The sequence below is a fragment of the Lepidochelys olivacea genome (assembly GCF_965140295.1).
Source record: "Lepidochelys olivacea isolate rLepOli2 genome assembly, chromosome: 14".
Taxonomy (NCBI): Eukaryota; Metazoa; Chordata; order Testudines; family Cheloniidae; genus Lepidochelys; species Lepidochelys olivacea.
In genome coordinates this window covers 22376752-22392238 of record NC_140424.1, presented here as the reverse complement: position 1 = coordinate 22392238, position 15487 = coordinate 22376752, and the positions used below count along the sequence as shown (strand labels likewise).

The 15487-nt window shown below is 52.7% G+C and overlaps 1 protein-coding gene across 10 annotated transcripts in view; it reads right to left on the bottom strand.

The window, feature by feature from the left end:
* Positions 1–32: 32 nt before the first annotated feature.
* The window catches only part of ARHGAP44 (Rho GTPase activating protein 44), a 152920-nt gene continuing 137465 nt past the window's right edge, over positions 33–15487 (bottom strand). For 5 of the 10 annotated variants that reach the window (XM_084647137.1, XM_084647139.1, XM_084647140.1 and 2 more), the window contains 4 exons: positions 12563–13003; positions 11272–11420; positions 8416–8793; positions 33–1977 (listed from right to left, as the gene is read on the bottom strand). In XM_084647137.1, coding sequence (XP_084503263.1) covers positions 1835–1977; positions 8416–8793; positions 11272–11420; positions 12563–13003 — 1111 coding nt within the window. In that variant the 3' untranslated portion in view covers positions 33–1834. Of the gene's footprint in view, positions 1978–6934; positions 6987–8415; positions 8794–11271; positions 11421–12562; positions 13004–15487 lie in introns of all 10 variants that reach the window. The other 5 variants (XM_084647145.1, XM_084647146.1, XM_084647138.1 and 2 more) reach the window with 3 other exon arrangements.

Genomic DNA, 15487 nt, shown 5'->3' with positions numbered 1-15487 from the left:
AGAGGCTACATAAAAGGGTTCAGCAGACAACATCAGTTGATTCTATTTTAATGAGAACACTCTTCAGGGAGAGTTGGGGGCAGGGTGGCGTGGGGAGTTAAGCGTGCAGCTTCTTTAAAGAAGCTGCTCAGGGTGTTGATATTTCAAGTCAGAGTGAGAGACACAAACGTGCAGTCCTTCTGGAGGAACTGCTGAAAATACAAGAAGTTGACCATGTTCGAGGAGAAGAACCCCAGTTTTACCAACAGTTTTGACAGCAATTTGCACATTTATTTCAGGTGATTTTGCACTACACCCCCGGCCCCCACCCCGTGTCCCCATTACAGTTTGGGTGATGAGTTGCACTTATGACCTGTGCAAAAAGCTGTAACATCGTAACTTGCAAATACGGCTGTGAGAGAATATTTCTTTATACATTTATACTGGATCCGGGGATGCTAAGCATTTCAATTTACATTGGTACACCAATTCAGATGGAATGGCTCAAATAAAACCAATATATATATATAGATCTATTTATATATACAAATATATAATATATATATATATCTATGCAGACAGATATATATATATATATCTATCTTTCAAAAGGATAAAAGGTTAAATTTGTCTTTGCATGCACCACCAAAACCTCTGCTCCACACCACCCGAACAAAAGAGTTAACTAAGGCCCAGCGCTGAGTAAACTGTAATCAGGTCCCTGGTAACATGTCCCTGTCGTCAGTTTCGCCCTCCCCTCTCCTTGCAGACACTGATGCAGGAATATGTGACACAGGGTGTGGGGGGGAGATGAGGAAGTTGCGCTGGTGAGCAGTGAGCTGGAAAGGCAAGGTCACCTGGGCCACATCTCACCTTCTAAAGCACGGTTAGGGGGACACAGCATGAGCACATTATTGCTATTCAAAGCATGGCCTTGCTCTCCAGCACAAACTGGTGCCGTTCACAGCAACGGGGCTCACGCCTCCCTTGCCAGTGGCAGGCACGTCCATGCCACTCCCAACTGCCTGCCGCAGTCCCAAGAAGAACAGTCACACTTGGTTCCTCGACAAATCTCTGGCCGCGGTTCAGACAGGGAATCGTTCCCCGGCCAACAACAAGGAGTCAAGCCAACAACGAAAGGGAAAAAAGCCAGGGTGAGGTATTTGGGAACAATGAGATGTGGTTCAGATCCCACTGGGGCAAACACTCTCCTGGAGACCACCCTGCAGGTGTCACCCTAAAACGGTCATTTTGGCAGACAGTCTGGAAAACAACAGGCTTTTAAGGGTTAAAGAGGACACCTCTCCCATGGCAGCCTTCCTGCAGGGGATGGAGACAGCATCGGCATCATTGACGGCACAGCAGCGCGGCTGGAAAAGCAATGGGCCACCGGGCGCGTATTTCACCAGCTACCAGGCAAGGGGATGCTGGTGGAACCCAACGAGCCGAACCCACTGGGCACCATTACTGCAGTGACCACCCTGCCTCCCTCCCCCAAGCTGAAGAGCAATGGGGAATTTGTGTTTGGGGGAGGGGGGTTGGGGTTATTTTTGGAACAGGGCTGAAAGCTTGAAAGGGGAATACTTAGGCACCAAGTCAAAAGGCAAAGTTTGGATAAGGCGAAACAAACCCATGGAAATAAATAATCGAAACTGCCCCAGAAATGCATTTTGCCATGGAGACAGGCTGTCCCTGTTTGCTGCAAGTCACACATGTCCATCCAGCCAGTTCACGCCAGTAGCTGGCGAATGGAGCCCCGACAGAGCAAACCCCGCCATGGCAAGGTCTCCAGACCGTAGTGGTTATGAGATCACATGTATGTACAAGAGAGTCAATGCGGGAAGGGGACGCTATGTCATAGGGCGGTGCTTTCCGATTCTTCCTCTTCCGAATCGACTTTCCCTGCCACGGAATGTCTCTGGGTTTGTTCCAGTGGATCTCCGTGGAGTGCAGGATCAACCTCAATGTGTATAGAAGGAACATCAAAGTGGACGAGATCTGCAATTGGGCACAGAAAGGCAGAGGTAAGAGGCTGCTCCGGGTGAACCCGCGCTAAGACGGACAGATGAGATCAGCAAAAAGGAGCTTGGGAGGTGCTGCTTTTTCTTAGCGGCAAAAACGGTTCTCAGGCTAGTACACTTAATGTCAGAGAACAGGGATGTCATAATAAAGTCTTGGCTGGCACCTTCTATCATTTTCACTTCCTCTCCTGAGGCCTGGGTGCCTCCGTCGCAGCAGCCAGCCTCTCTCTCATTCTGGTCACGAGCACCACGGGCCTGCTAGGACTCAGCACAAGTGCTGAGCCCAGTGGCTTTCCAAAACACGGGGCAGAAACTGGCACCTCCTACTGCCCCTTGTTTTTGTTTCGGACCCTTAGTCTTTGCAGATTCGCCTTAGTCCCTTTCAATCCTTTCCCAGTGTAGACATTACAGTTGAAAACGCTATGGAGCCATCTAGCCTACCCCACTATGGGAATACAGGATTGATCCCGCGAGGACACTCTCTATTGCCTTGTCTAGTCGTGAATGTCTCCAGGGCAGGACTTGGACAGTAGATCTCACACTCAAGGAGCTATCACCTCTCATGTACTGATGGCTACGTCCTAAACCTCACCCCATCCTCCCTTTCAAACCTGCCAATATTCAGCCCCTTCATCTTTCCTCCTTGGGCAGGAGAGATTGCTTGCGGGGCGGAGGGAAGACACAAAAGGATATTAAACTCACTCTCCCAAATACGTGGCCACCTCATTAGCTGGGTCCTTTCCAGCTGCCAAATGCAAATACCGCAATTACCACATTAGCCACCAAGGCCAGCCCCATTCCATGCATTCACCCTTTTCCAGTCTCATAGGGAAACGAGTGACACACACGAGGCCCGTTTGAGGGTGGGGTGTGCATAGGCATGTGGCCGGACAGGTACGTGGACTGGCCTTTGGGGAAGGGTCAAGGGGCCATCAATGCAGGTTTCAAATATAGCAAGTTATTCTGCTTTGGAGGGGTGGGGGGGGCGCTTCTGGGACTTCCCCCTCCCCATTTTACCCCTTTGTCTCCCTCAAGCAGCCTACGTTGAGCCAATCTGCTCTTCTAGCTGCCCCGACAGGAAGAGCAGCTAGGGAGATACAGACGCAGAGGGTGCTGCGTCCGTGGCACGGCAGGTCCTTGCAGCCCAGGGAACGAAGAGCAGAGCTCAGTCCTCCACACCGCAGAGCGAGCTGGCTGCACCCACGCCACATGGATTTCCACAGACCAGCAGCCGGCCCAGGGCCTGGTGGGCTCCAGCTCTGGACACTTGTGTGGAGGCTGTGTGTCTCACACACACACACACACACACACACACTCTCTCTCTCTCTCACACACAGTCTTTCACACTCACCTCCGAACACATACTTGTATTGTTGTTGTTGTTACTTCTTCATGCTTCTTTCAAAGTGTGTCATTTTAGCTTTTTGACTGGTCTGTGCATTTCATAATTTTTATTTCTCTTATGCTTCCATTTAATTCTTTGAGTAGTGAGTTCTAAAATGCTCAACCTGTCCTGGCTGGAGTAATTATCCCTATGGTAACTTTTTAAATACACACATTATATTTAGGTTTTTTGTTTCTGCTAGTGGCGCACATCCACACACACCTTGATATTGGTGCACATAACAAAATTCAGTCCGCACAAGGATGGAAAAAATTAGAGGGAACATTGCTAGTAACCCTTCGAATGCTGGCCAGGCGGGCGGCACTTCATACCTTCAGGGGAGGGGATGGGGGGGGGTGTTGTGGCCAGAGGGAGGCAGAGCTGGACAGGGGCCTCCTGGGTAGAGTCAGTCCTGGTCCAACTTGCCTCTCCCTGCCTGGCAACTCTCCCCCTGCCCCCGGGCTCTGTGCTACTCTGAGCCCCACTTCACACCAAGAGGAAGGGAAGGTGGGTCACCTCAGTGGAAACAGCCAGGGACAGGCACAGCCTGCCATGGAGCCAGGCCATGGCTCTGGGCTGAAGGTGAATCAGGCAGGCAGCTCTTCACCTGTGCATGGGAGGGACGTTTTTGGACCTATGGGTGGCTAGTGGGAAGGGTCACACTGAGCATGGGTCCAGAGGAGGCTGGGGCCTGCGGGAGGGAAAGATTGGAGAAACAGGCGCTGGGTTTTCTGAGCTCCTACTCCTCAGTCTGGAGCCCTGAGGAGGAGCAAACTCAAGTCCTGGAGTTAAAGAGTTAAAAAAGAAACCCCACGCAATATGTAGGCCTGGGCACAGATGGAGATCTGGAGAGAGAGCACTCCAAGCCCTGCATAAGCCTGCCTGGTAGAGAGCAGAGGATCCCAGCTGAGATTTGCTGTGTGGGCCTGGAAGCAGAGTTTGGCCCACAGGGGTTATGACTGGCAAATGCCACGGGCACAGTACCCGCTCTCAGACCCATATGGTTTGCTCCGGGGATGTGCGGCCCAGAGGGACGGGACGGTGGGACAAGGCCCACACCTCCTCTCCCCTTCCGCAACACTTTATATGAAGATTTATGCTCATTTTATACCAGGGGCCAAATTCTGCTCTTGCCAACACCAGGGCAACCCTGCTGACTTCCCTGAGCTTGCTCCACCAGAAATTTGCCCCCAGATTTTTATATTCCTTTCCCACCGTCACTGGTCCATTGTTCCTAGTGACCGCACAAGCGCCCCTTGCCAACAGGAATACAGCTTGCCTGGCGCAGCCTTAAACATGGGAGTGGGCCCACGTTTTCAGGAGTGCAACTAATGCCTCTTGGGGGCATCAGCATTATCCAGAGCCTGCAGCGTGGATGTGTAACCAGGGAGGCGTGTTTAGAACCACAGATCTGTAGGGCTAGCAGGGACCTCGAGAAGTCACCTAGCAAGCCCCCTGCGCTAAGGCTGGGCCATTTGTCCATGGGATGATCTCTTCCCTGATGCCAAACGAGCAGCTGCAGATATTGGACCATTTTGCATATCTGGCCAGTGGGACTAGGGGTACAGCTGGCTCACACGACGTGAGGGGATCTATATTTTAGCTGCTTTGGATAGGGTTACCAGGTGTCCAGTATTCGACTGGAAAGTCCAGTTGAAAAGGGGACCAGGCAGTGTCCGGTCAGACGAACTGACCGGACACCAAAAGTCTGGTTACAGCAGTGATGTGGGGAAGGCGCTGGGTCATCAACCTGCACTAGCCCCTGCTTGGCCTGGGCTGCCTCCTACCTGCATCTCTTGGGCAGGCTCTGCATCAGGCTGCAGCTGCCATTTCAGCCCCAGAGCAGAGGGAAGAGGGGCGTGAACGGGGTGGGGCCTCAAGGGAAGAGGCAGAGCAAGCGTGGGGCCTGGGAGAAGAGGTGGAGCATGGGCAGGGGATTGGGGAGCAGGGCCTCAGGGAGGCAGGGAAGGGGGGGGGTGTCCAGTTTTCAGATATTAAGCAGTTTTAATTTTTGAAATAATGAGGCCTAATTGTCATGTGTATTTGAAATAAGCTCACTGCTAACCAGCGTTGTGAGATTGTTTCCATCAGACTAAGGTTCTGCAGCATGTAATGGGAAGACTTTGAGGAAACCCCTGCTGGAAAAATAAAGGGGAAGATCATAGCAAACCAGGGTGTGTTGTCATGACTACAGCCTGTGAAATGGCTACTTACGGTCTGTCTAGACTAGAGTTTTTGTGCCCGTTTCCATATAAGTTAGCTAACAGCCTTGCAAATGTTAGTCTAGATGCTCTAGTAATGCTTGGCCTTGCCCATGGCTGGACCCTGAGATAAACCACTAATATCTGAGCCCTGGGACAAGCGTTTGTGGAGGGACTGGACTAGTATTTACAAACACGTTAGCTAACCTGAGCTAAATGGCAATCAATTAACTTGTGTGGAAACAGGAGCAAAAATTCTAGCCTTGACAGCCCCTTAGGGCTTGTCTTCAGAGCAGTGTTAGCTCAAGTTAGCTGTACTCAAGTTATCTTAGCTCTAGTGAGAGCAGCCACACCTTGGAGCTGCCCAGGGTGGCTGGATTAGCACCACAGAATAGCTTTGTTCCCACTGCGTTACTAGCTGGAGCACCTACGCATCCCCCGACAGGCTAGCTAGCTTGAGACCAAAGCATGCCTAGGTGGAGTGAGAGATTTTTGGTCGGTTAGATTTTCTAACACCGCGGTGGAGGCCAGCCTGTGGACACACGCTCATCCAGTTCACACGCCATCAGAACGTGCAGGGCATCCGTTGGTGCACCGTGGAGGCCCACTGACGTGCTGGCCCTGCGCGTGCAGGTGGAGTTATACTGGGGGGGCACTGCAGTGACTTACAGTGGCTGTTTTTATCGACTGGGCTGCTCAGCCTAACAGTCCCATACTATGTGCCTAGCATGCAAGCCTCATTCGTCGCCTAGGACACTGAGCTTTTAAAGCTGCAGCGCATTAGCATGAGGCTATTGGTTTGTTTTATCGGCGCGCATTTCCAGAGCGCTCCTGGTCAGAGTAAATAAGCACCACCTAGTGATGCCAAATATCCCCAGGAAACATACCATCGGCATCAATACCCAATCAAGGCAATTAAGAGCGGCAATATCATGACATCCCTTCTGAAAAACAATACATGAAATGGAAGAGGGAGAAATTATTCATACGGGTCAGTTCTAAGCCATGGTTGGGAGGGGAAAAGAGGGGAGGGGAAGGTTAGGAGCTGGTCACAGGGTTGTTTTCGTTTACTGATTTCAATATATAAAGGGGGCAGGAACAAAGGCCAGCGGTTCCAGGAAGCAAAAGGAACAAGTTTACTAATAAGGTAATTATTGGTGAACTTGCAATACGGTCACAGTCCCAAGAAGCCATGCAATTCCGGTTCAGCGAGCCCCATGCAAAGGCCAAAGAGAGCAAGATGGAATTAGTGGTGAATCTGACGCAACAGCCAGCTGCTGGAGGTCAGTCTAGGGGGTTAGCTTTTCAAGTGCCAGAGGAGGGAGGTTTGCATGGGAACTCCAGCTTACCCTGAGAATCCCCCTCACACCTATCCAATATTGCATCACTCGCCTCAAACAGCTGCAAGGACACAATCATAGGATTGGGAGAAAGGAAACAAAAATAAGCAGCAACAAGGAGACAAGAACACAACAGAAACACGGTTCAGAGAATTGTGGCTGTCAAGTCATAAAACAGAACATAGAATACATTACAGTATAAAGAAACTAGCTTCCGAAACCTGCATGGAGAGAACTCAGACACAAACCAATCTGCCATTCCTATTTACCATCGCCTGCTCTGCAATCCTGGAGTAATAGGGGGGCATTTGTATTATTTCCCTTGTGAATCCTTTGAGCACAACCCAGCAGATCAGGACTGGATTGGCTGGGCCACAGATGCTGTTCTACAAGTGAAGGAGTCAGCGGACATGCAAGAGTATCACTGAAATACTCTCTCTCTCATGAACTGTCAAGAGTAGAAAGATCCACTACACATCAATGGAAAGCTACGATTCCCATGTTTCCAACCACGTATAACGCGTTTCTAGTCATTAGGGGGTCATGAGATATACCTCAAAACGAGGACCAGTCTCTCAGAGCAGGCAAAAGGACACCAGATAGGCCTACATGCTGTCGCCATCCTAAGGTCCTTGGGCCAGTTTGCCTTCCACTATATGCTATACTTCTATATCAACTTCCCCACCTATCTGGAGGTCTCAGGGGATGCCTCAAAGCATCTCCTAGAGAGAGGTGTGTGTGTGTAAGGACAGTTCTAAAAAACCGAGAGAGCCAACTGTAAGACTTACCAAAGGCTGTTGCAAGGGCTCAACCTGCAGTGTGGAGAAGATCCCACCAGATGGGTCACAACAAAAGCCTGCATGGCTTTGAAATCTATTCTGCAGCCTCCGTGAACAGAGCACCTGAGCCAGCTAGCACAAGTCCTGTCTGCTGCACTCCAGGGCTTGATGGCGGCACCAAGGGTTCACTAAGGACCCTCAGCCTGTGGGGTGGCTGCCAACACAGCACGTGGTAGAAGAGAGCTGTGTTTTCCTACACAGGTGTTTGACCGTTTAAATTCTGCCTCACTGCCAGGGCAGGTTTTACCCTCAGGTATTTGCCTTCTCAGCGATCGCCCCTCTAAGGAAGCCCGGATTCAGAGGGGGGATGCAGAGATGTAAGAGTTAAAACTTGTCCCCATCACTCCTTAAAATAAAAGCACCTTAAAGACCCTGCATATTGGCCCTGGATCCAAACACCCAGGAGCACGTTTCCGTTGGCCCAACGGCGTCAGATTTTGCACTGACTCCCTTTGTAGTGCCTGCAGCACAGTGGACCCTGGCATCCCCATGCTCATCCCCTCAGCCCACGATAACACCGACTCGTCGGATAACTGATGCCACCGAGACTCGCTGGTGGGGCGACAAACTAGCTGAAGGCACTCGCCTCTTCCCTCGCTGTACCCTGCAAGGCATCTGATCAAAGCTCTAGGGAGCGAACGGCTCGGTTACCTGTGGACATGCTTTCCCCGGGGGACATGTCATCTAGCAGGGTGTGGTCCATGGACTGCGGGCTAGCGCCGGTCAGGCTTGCTGTGGGAGGCTGTGGTGGTGGCAGCGTGGGCCTCTGCCTTGGCTTAGGGGTGGGTCGAGACTTGGTTAAAGTGCTCGTCAGGGAAGGAGGAGAAGACAGGGAAGGAGCAGCAGCTGGGGAGAGCTGGCCTGAGGCCAGTGAGTAGCCGTGTGGGTAATTCAGTCCATAGGGTGAAGGGGTGCTCGGAGGGGTGGGAGACAGGCTGACGGGGGATGGCTGCCCCGTGGACTGGTCGGACATACCGCCTGACTGGCCGTAGGGCACCTTGGGTGGGATTGGAGCCAGCTTCTTTGAAACTGTGGAAGACAAAAAGAGACAGAGATGCCATTAAGTGAAGCACAGGGTCCTTAGCACTTCTTATACCTACCTGATGTTACAACTCCTGCATGTGAGAAGCTGGGCTCTCCTGCTCTGGTGCTGCAATACACCCAGGCGCTGCGTGCGATTACTCTGCAAATCACACACATAGGTAACCTGGACTAGAACCCTCATCCTACAGCTCCAACCCCTCTGGCTGCTCCTAGCCAAGCTAAAGACACGATCCCTTATCTTCTCCATGGACCAGATTGTAGAACCCCTCCTTATTCATAGCCACAAAGACAGCCTGTTACACTAGGGAAAGGTCACCAAGGGCCAGGCTGGACGCCAGTTACAAAGCACCATATCTGCCAACGGTTGCAGCTGTGCCTGCAAAACAGATCCTTACATGTGCAAATACACCTGTCCTGTACGCATTCTCAGGAAAACACTGTCCTCGCTATATGCACCAGGGATCCAAGTGGAGAGCTTTGCCCTTTGCATCTACCAAGATTTGTGGCTGTCAGAATATTCTTGATCATTTCAAGATGGCACCTGGGAGGGGCATAAGGGGCTTGTGCTTAAACAGCCCCTGTGAGATGGGAACCAGCATGTAACAGGGACCATGGTGGATGTGCCAAACACAGTGGAACAAGGGATCATACTCATGAACATTGAATTAAAGTCAACCCAGGAGCAAAGGGATGCGAACTCCAGCCTGTCTCCCATGCCTCACAGCTCCACTTCCCAGCAAAATGACTTTGTGAGGCAGGCCTTGCCAATGTCCTGCAGGGACTGCTCACTTAATCAAGCAGGTGATATTAGCCATGAACAAACTCCTTGGGTTTCTCCGGTGAGAACTGTGCATCCGTGGGCTCACTCCTGCCCTCCAGTCAGGTAGGAGCTTCCCGCGCAAGTGTGCAGCCTCGTCAGTTTCTGAGGTCTGTGGAGATGTGTTTTGGAAGACAGAGGGAAGGTGTGATATTCACATGGCAGCACTGGGAGTGCGTTTTCACATGAGGCCACTCCGCCTCTATGTGGCAATGGATGATGGGGAGGGAAGGCAGAACTCTAGGAGCTGAAAGCTCCATTGACCAAGGTACTGAGTGTGCTTTTGTTAAGACATATTGGGCAAAATTTTCAAAAGTGCCGAGGTGACTTAGGAGTCTAAGTCCCATTTTCAAAAGTGATTTAGGCACTTAGGAGCCCAAGTCTCACTGGAAGGCTCGTCAGTACCTGAGTCCATTTGGAATATCCCACCAGGCGCCTAGCTACATATTTAAGCAGCTAAATACCTTTCAAAATCTGGCCCTCGGGTGCTTTTGAAAATTTTACCCGTTGTCTATTGACCAACCTCCAAAGGTTCCGAGGGGTGGTTTGCACGAGTACTCAGACATTTGGAGGCTTCTCTGACCCACATTGTAATTATCCCAGTGTCTGGGGTCCACCCAGACAGGGCAGCTTGGGGATTTGATGAGAACTGGTGAGATGTAATTCCTGCTTCTGGGTGGGAATTCTCAGCAGCCCCTGCGGAGCATCTGTAGCTTTCATTTGAGCAAACAAACAAAGAAGTCTGTGGTTGCAATGAGAACTCTCAAATACAAAGCAAGTGTAACCAACCTATCACGTCTTCCTCAGCTCCAGCAGTCAGTGGCAAGCTCATTTCCCTGACATAAAGATGGGGATCATGGGAGATCTCCACAGCATTTAATTTAGCAACAGCCTTCATCAAATCAAGACCCAACATGGTTTTCATATGAGTCTTATCATGAGCCAGATCCTCAGCTGGTGTAAATCAATGTAGCCCTGTTGACTAAATCGAGCTAAACTGACTGACACCAGCCCAGGATCTGGCCCAGACCAAATTGTAATTGTCCTTCTGACAGGAGTCTTCGGCCTAGTCTACACACAAACTTCTGCTAGCACAGCTCAGTTAGCCAGGGCATGAGGTCATGAGGGCATGATCCCTGACCAACCGAGCTGTGCCACGCAGTTGCACCAACACAACTGCACTTTTACCAGCAAAGCATGCATGCATGTGTGTGTTTGTGTGTGCGCGTGTTACAGTGTATCCACACTCGGAGTGCTTTGCCTGTATAGATACACCGGCAAAGGGCTTCTACCAGAGAGCTGGCCTTCGTCACCTCCACGCAGGGCCATCGCTGGAAGAAATCCAGCGCTAGGCAAGTAGGGTGCATGCAAATACCAGATGGTCATATGATTAGTCCTTCTGTGAGCTGGACAGTGTGGAGATCCAGACACATGAAAGACCACCTTTGCAGGCACCAGGAAAACATACCTTCAAATCCCTGAGACAGTAATGGCCCCACCGGACAATCTGCGCCCACGCACACTCAGAATGCCGTGCTAGAGGGCACGACCCACGCCTGGCTGTGTGTGCATGAAGCTTGCTACTTGATTACACTCATCATCTTGTACTGGTTACATTAAGCCTGGCCTGGGAAGGCAACAAATACCTTTGCGCAGCGTGTGAGGGCTCTGCTCCGTGGACAGCTGCTGAGTGGGACTGGCCACCTGCTGCATGCTCCCACATGGGGCCACATGACCGGAGCCTGGGCTGCCTTTCTGCCCAGACACGGGCGACAGCTCCTTGGTTTTTAAAGTACTGTAAAGAAACAAACAGGAACAAGGAGGAAAACATGTAAGTCCCTTTGTTTTGAAGCCACCCCATGGACCTCCCTCTGCCCCATAGCCCAGGGTCACTTGGCTCACACTCCTCACACTCTGGTCTGTTTTCCGGCATGCAGGCCTCGCTAAGAGCCGCCGTTCGCACTGGCAAAGCCAACCCCCTTCCCGACAGAAGGTGCTTCCAGAGACGCGCTACACATTGGACTCAAGACATGCGTACGTCTTTTCAAGCAGGCGGAGCACAATGAGAGCATGAAGCGATGCTGCAGCCCTCCTAGTCGCATGGCATACAGCTGAGACAGAGCAGAACAAAACCCCTTCCCTCCCCCACAAACGGCTGCTCCTCCAGAGGGAGCTCTGTTTGCTAAGAAGTGCTCTAGGAATTATTTGGGGGCAGTTCTCTGGCCTATGTGATACAGGAGGCCGGAGTAGCTGATCCCAAGGGATGCTGCTGGCCTTGGAGTCAATGCATCTAAGAACTTGTCGTGGGGATTGGTTTTGGGTTTTTTTTTTTTTAAAGCTTCCGCCTCAAGTCCATTTCTTAATCCCCAGCTATGGCGCTCACTTGCAATGGCCAAGAAATGGATAGAGGGGTCCAGGCCACTTAGCAGCAAAGAACCTCTGGACAAGGCAGCATAGCAAGCGATATAACGGCTCACCGGGATTCCTTGGGTGAGTAACTGCAAGCTGCCCGGGCCAGGTAGCAGCCATTCACAGCCTGCACTGCAGAGGCGGCTAACCCCACTGGCTCACGAGGGCACCACTGGGTCGAGGGAGCTGCTCTGGATCAACAGCGGTGTGACCTGGCCTGTGACGCTCCTTGCTTCGTGGTTCTGTCACGGGTGGGGGAAGGGCTGGCCCTGCGCCCCTGCTCTGTGGGAAACAGGCTGGGACATGATGGGAAGGTGGCAGTGCCTGGCAGAGCGCCCCGTCCGCCCCCTTCACGAGCTGCCCAGAGCCGACCCACGCAATGGCAGCTTCTCGGGGCGAGAAGGCTCGGCCTGGGCCATGGGACCTGTCCCTGCCCGGTGGCTGTCGCCGCAGTGCACGGCGAGCCGACGGCTCTGAACCCCTTGCCGCGCACATGGCCCTTTCATCCTCAAACACACAGGTATTTACCTAGTCAGGCCGGCTCCTCTGTCGCTGGCGCAGCCGACCCAGGGGGGAGAGGCTGACATAAGGGAGAGGTAGGGAGCGCCAGGTGGGTCTGGTTTGGCTAAGACAAGTGGGGGTTTGATGGAGAGGGTGGAGAGATTAGTTTCGAGAGCATGCGATTCGGTGAGGGAGCTCTGCTTGGGGAGGTGCAGGAAGCAAGGCTTCGGGTTCGAGTTAATGTCAAGCGGCTGAGGGCTGGGAGAGGAGGAGGAGGAGGAGGAGGAGCGGGGAGGCAGAGTTTGGCTGTGCCCCGACCACCGGTAGGGTGGCAAGGGGGCCTCGGGCCGAGCCTGGGGGTGGTAATAGCGGAGGTGCTGATAGCAAGGGTAAGGGGGGGGCCTGTCGTCCTCGGGGGAAGGGTAGTGGTAACAGGACTCCAACCAACTAGACGACACATCATCCGTGCTGCAAAATGTCCAAACAGACAGACAGACAAAAACAAGAGCAGAAGTGTTGGTACAGGGAGAAACCCACCCGGAGCGGCGAGGCTGGCAGAGAAGCAAAGAAGAGTAACAACAACAACAACAACGACCGCCACAAGAAACACTGAGCCCAGAGTCTGCCGCAGGGAGGCAGGACCAGGGGGGCAGAGCAGTGGGTTCCAGCCTCCTGGGGTGACGGCCCTGGGGCTGGGGTCTGAGCTCGCTTACACGGGTCAATGGACTCATTGCGCCACTGAAACCTGCAGAGTGTCGGCTTTACTCTGGGGAAGCGGAGGCCAGAGTTTGGCCCTAAGGCTGGAGCCTGTGCCCACCGTCACCCTTCTGTGGCCCTGGGGGGCTCGAACCTGACCCAGTCGTGGCTGCACTCTGGCTTTACAACTGCACAAGCCACCCGAGGGCCACACAAGGCCAGGGTGCCCACGGCTGAACAGGAGGCGGGCCGAGGCTCTTCACTGGGGCCTAGCTCAGCAGGGCATCATAACAGGAGGGAAGGGTAGCCCAGGGTGCCAGTCACAAAGCCTGAAGCACCAAGGGCACAGCCTGGGGCTGGGAGCCACTGATCTAGAGAACGGCAAGGCAGGAGTGGCAAAGAGAGGGCCCAAGCCAGGGAGTATAGTCAGAATAGCAGGGCATTGTGCCAAAATGGAAGGCCAGGCAAGTGTCAAAGGGTCTGCAGTGGTGATGCCCTAAAGGGCGACACCTAAACCCCCTTTCCAAACTCCTGAACATGCATTCACTGGGTAAAGGAGAGCCCTCCCCTGGGGGAGCAGGGCAGGGAAGCATGGAACGCTTTCTAATGCCGTTGCATGTCTTTCATGTTATAGGGGTCTGCTTCTCGGCCCTGTTCCTCTCCCTCCGCCTGGCCCCTGGATCCGCATCGCCCCATTTGATCTCTGTTTAGCACAACACCAGTCTATAAAGAAAGGGCACCAGGAGGGAGGCAGGACATGATGGAAGTGGAAAGAGAGCACACGGCAAGATTTCCCACCCACAGGGATGGAAGTGCCCTCCGTGTGTCTCCTGCAGAGGCTGGCTCTCAGGGAGGGGAGGGGAACAGACTTACATAGTCCTGGGAACTGAGGCTAATGCTGTAACATCTGCATAAAGTCAGGCAGAAAGGACACTGACATGTGAGAAAGGCGTCTAAGCAGGGTCAGGGAATAAGAAAACGAACACATTCAGATTATGACAGGAGCAGGTGCAATGTACCAGCTGGGAGATACACTGTGACACAAGACAGGCGAACGCAGACAGTGGAACTAGGGGCCATGGGACTTGTGGGTCGTGGCTATTCAACACAACGATAGGAGCTAATGAGTGAGCGAGCCGTGGCAGGCTCTGGTCTCTGTTACAGCAGTGTACGTCCAGAGTAACTCCACTGCAATGAACAAGGAAGCTCCAGATTTACATCGATGTAACAGAGATCAGGTTCTGGCCCTTCATGTGCAAGTGTTTAATAATTTACCAAACAACTGATGGGGAAGAAATGCTGTCAACAGGTGCACAAAAATCGGAGCAAAATCCAGGTCTGGAGCAGATGAGCATCTGCACAAGGACAGTTGATTTTTTTGGTGCTTTCAGTCACTGTGTCAGGGTGGCTCATGTTAAGAGATGGGGTCTGTGTAAGCTCTCCACCTGATAGCCAGGGCTCATCACAAATCTCTCTGGCACATATGCTGAGCTGGCTGGGTGCTGGGAAGCCCCCTGGAATGCAGCACATTAGAAGCTAACTTCCATACTTGCAGGAAGCACAGATTGGAAGCACGAAGGAGTCACATCGGCCCCACTCCCTGCGCAGGCGGGTGACTGCACCTGACAGCCTCACTTGTTTTCCGGCTGTCCGCCGGGAAGCAGTGTGTGAATCCCCCAACACAAAATAAATCCGGGGCCTTCTGAGAGAGGCACTGGAAGTGAACGTTCCCTCTCCGTGGGAGGATGTTCTAGTCAGGAATGAGCTTGGGGAAAGACATTTCAGGGCTAAGCACATTTGCAAAGGAGGTTCCGAAACTGGCTGCAAAGTTTGCTCGCAGTCATCCAGCTTTTTTTCAGGTGCACAATCTGCATCCAAGTGTGCAAAGGGGGTGGGGTGGGAGGGGGAGAGACACAGGATGGCTAGAAGAGCACAAGGTGCTGGTGTAATTTAAGAGTGTGCTTGTGCTTGGCCCACATAGTGTAACAGACCCCAAAAGGAGTGCCTGCATCATCTTCCTTCCAGCCAGCGGAATGGGGTGATGTGGGGGATCGGTCTGGCCAAGGAATGCCCGTTTGTGGGAGACCAGCGGGAATGGCAGGAAGGACTGAGAAAACTGAAAGGCAGGGCCAATGAAACAGACCGCTAGGTTAGCACTACCTGCTCCCACATGACAGCCTGAAGCCTGTCTCCTGCTCGCCCAGCCACGGGAGTGCTCCATAGGGGACTCCTAGCACAGCGCCCTCTGTGGGTGAG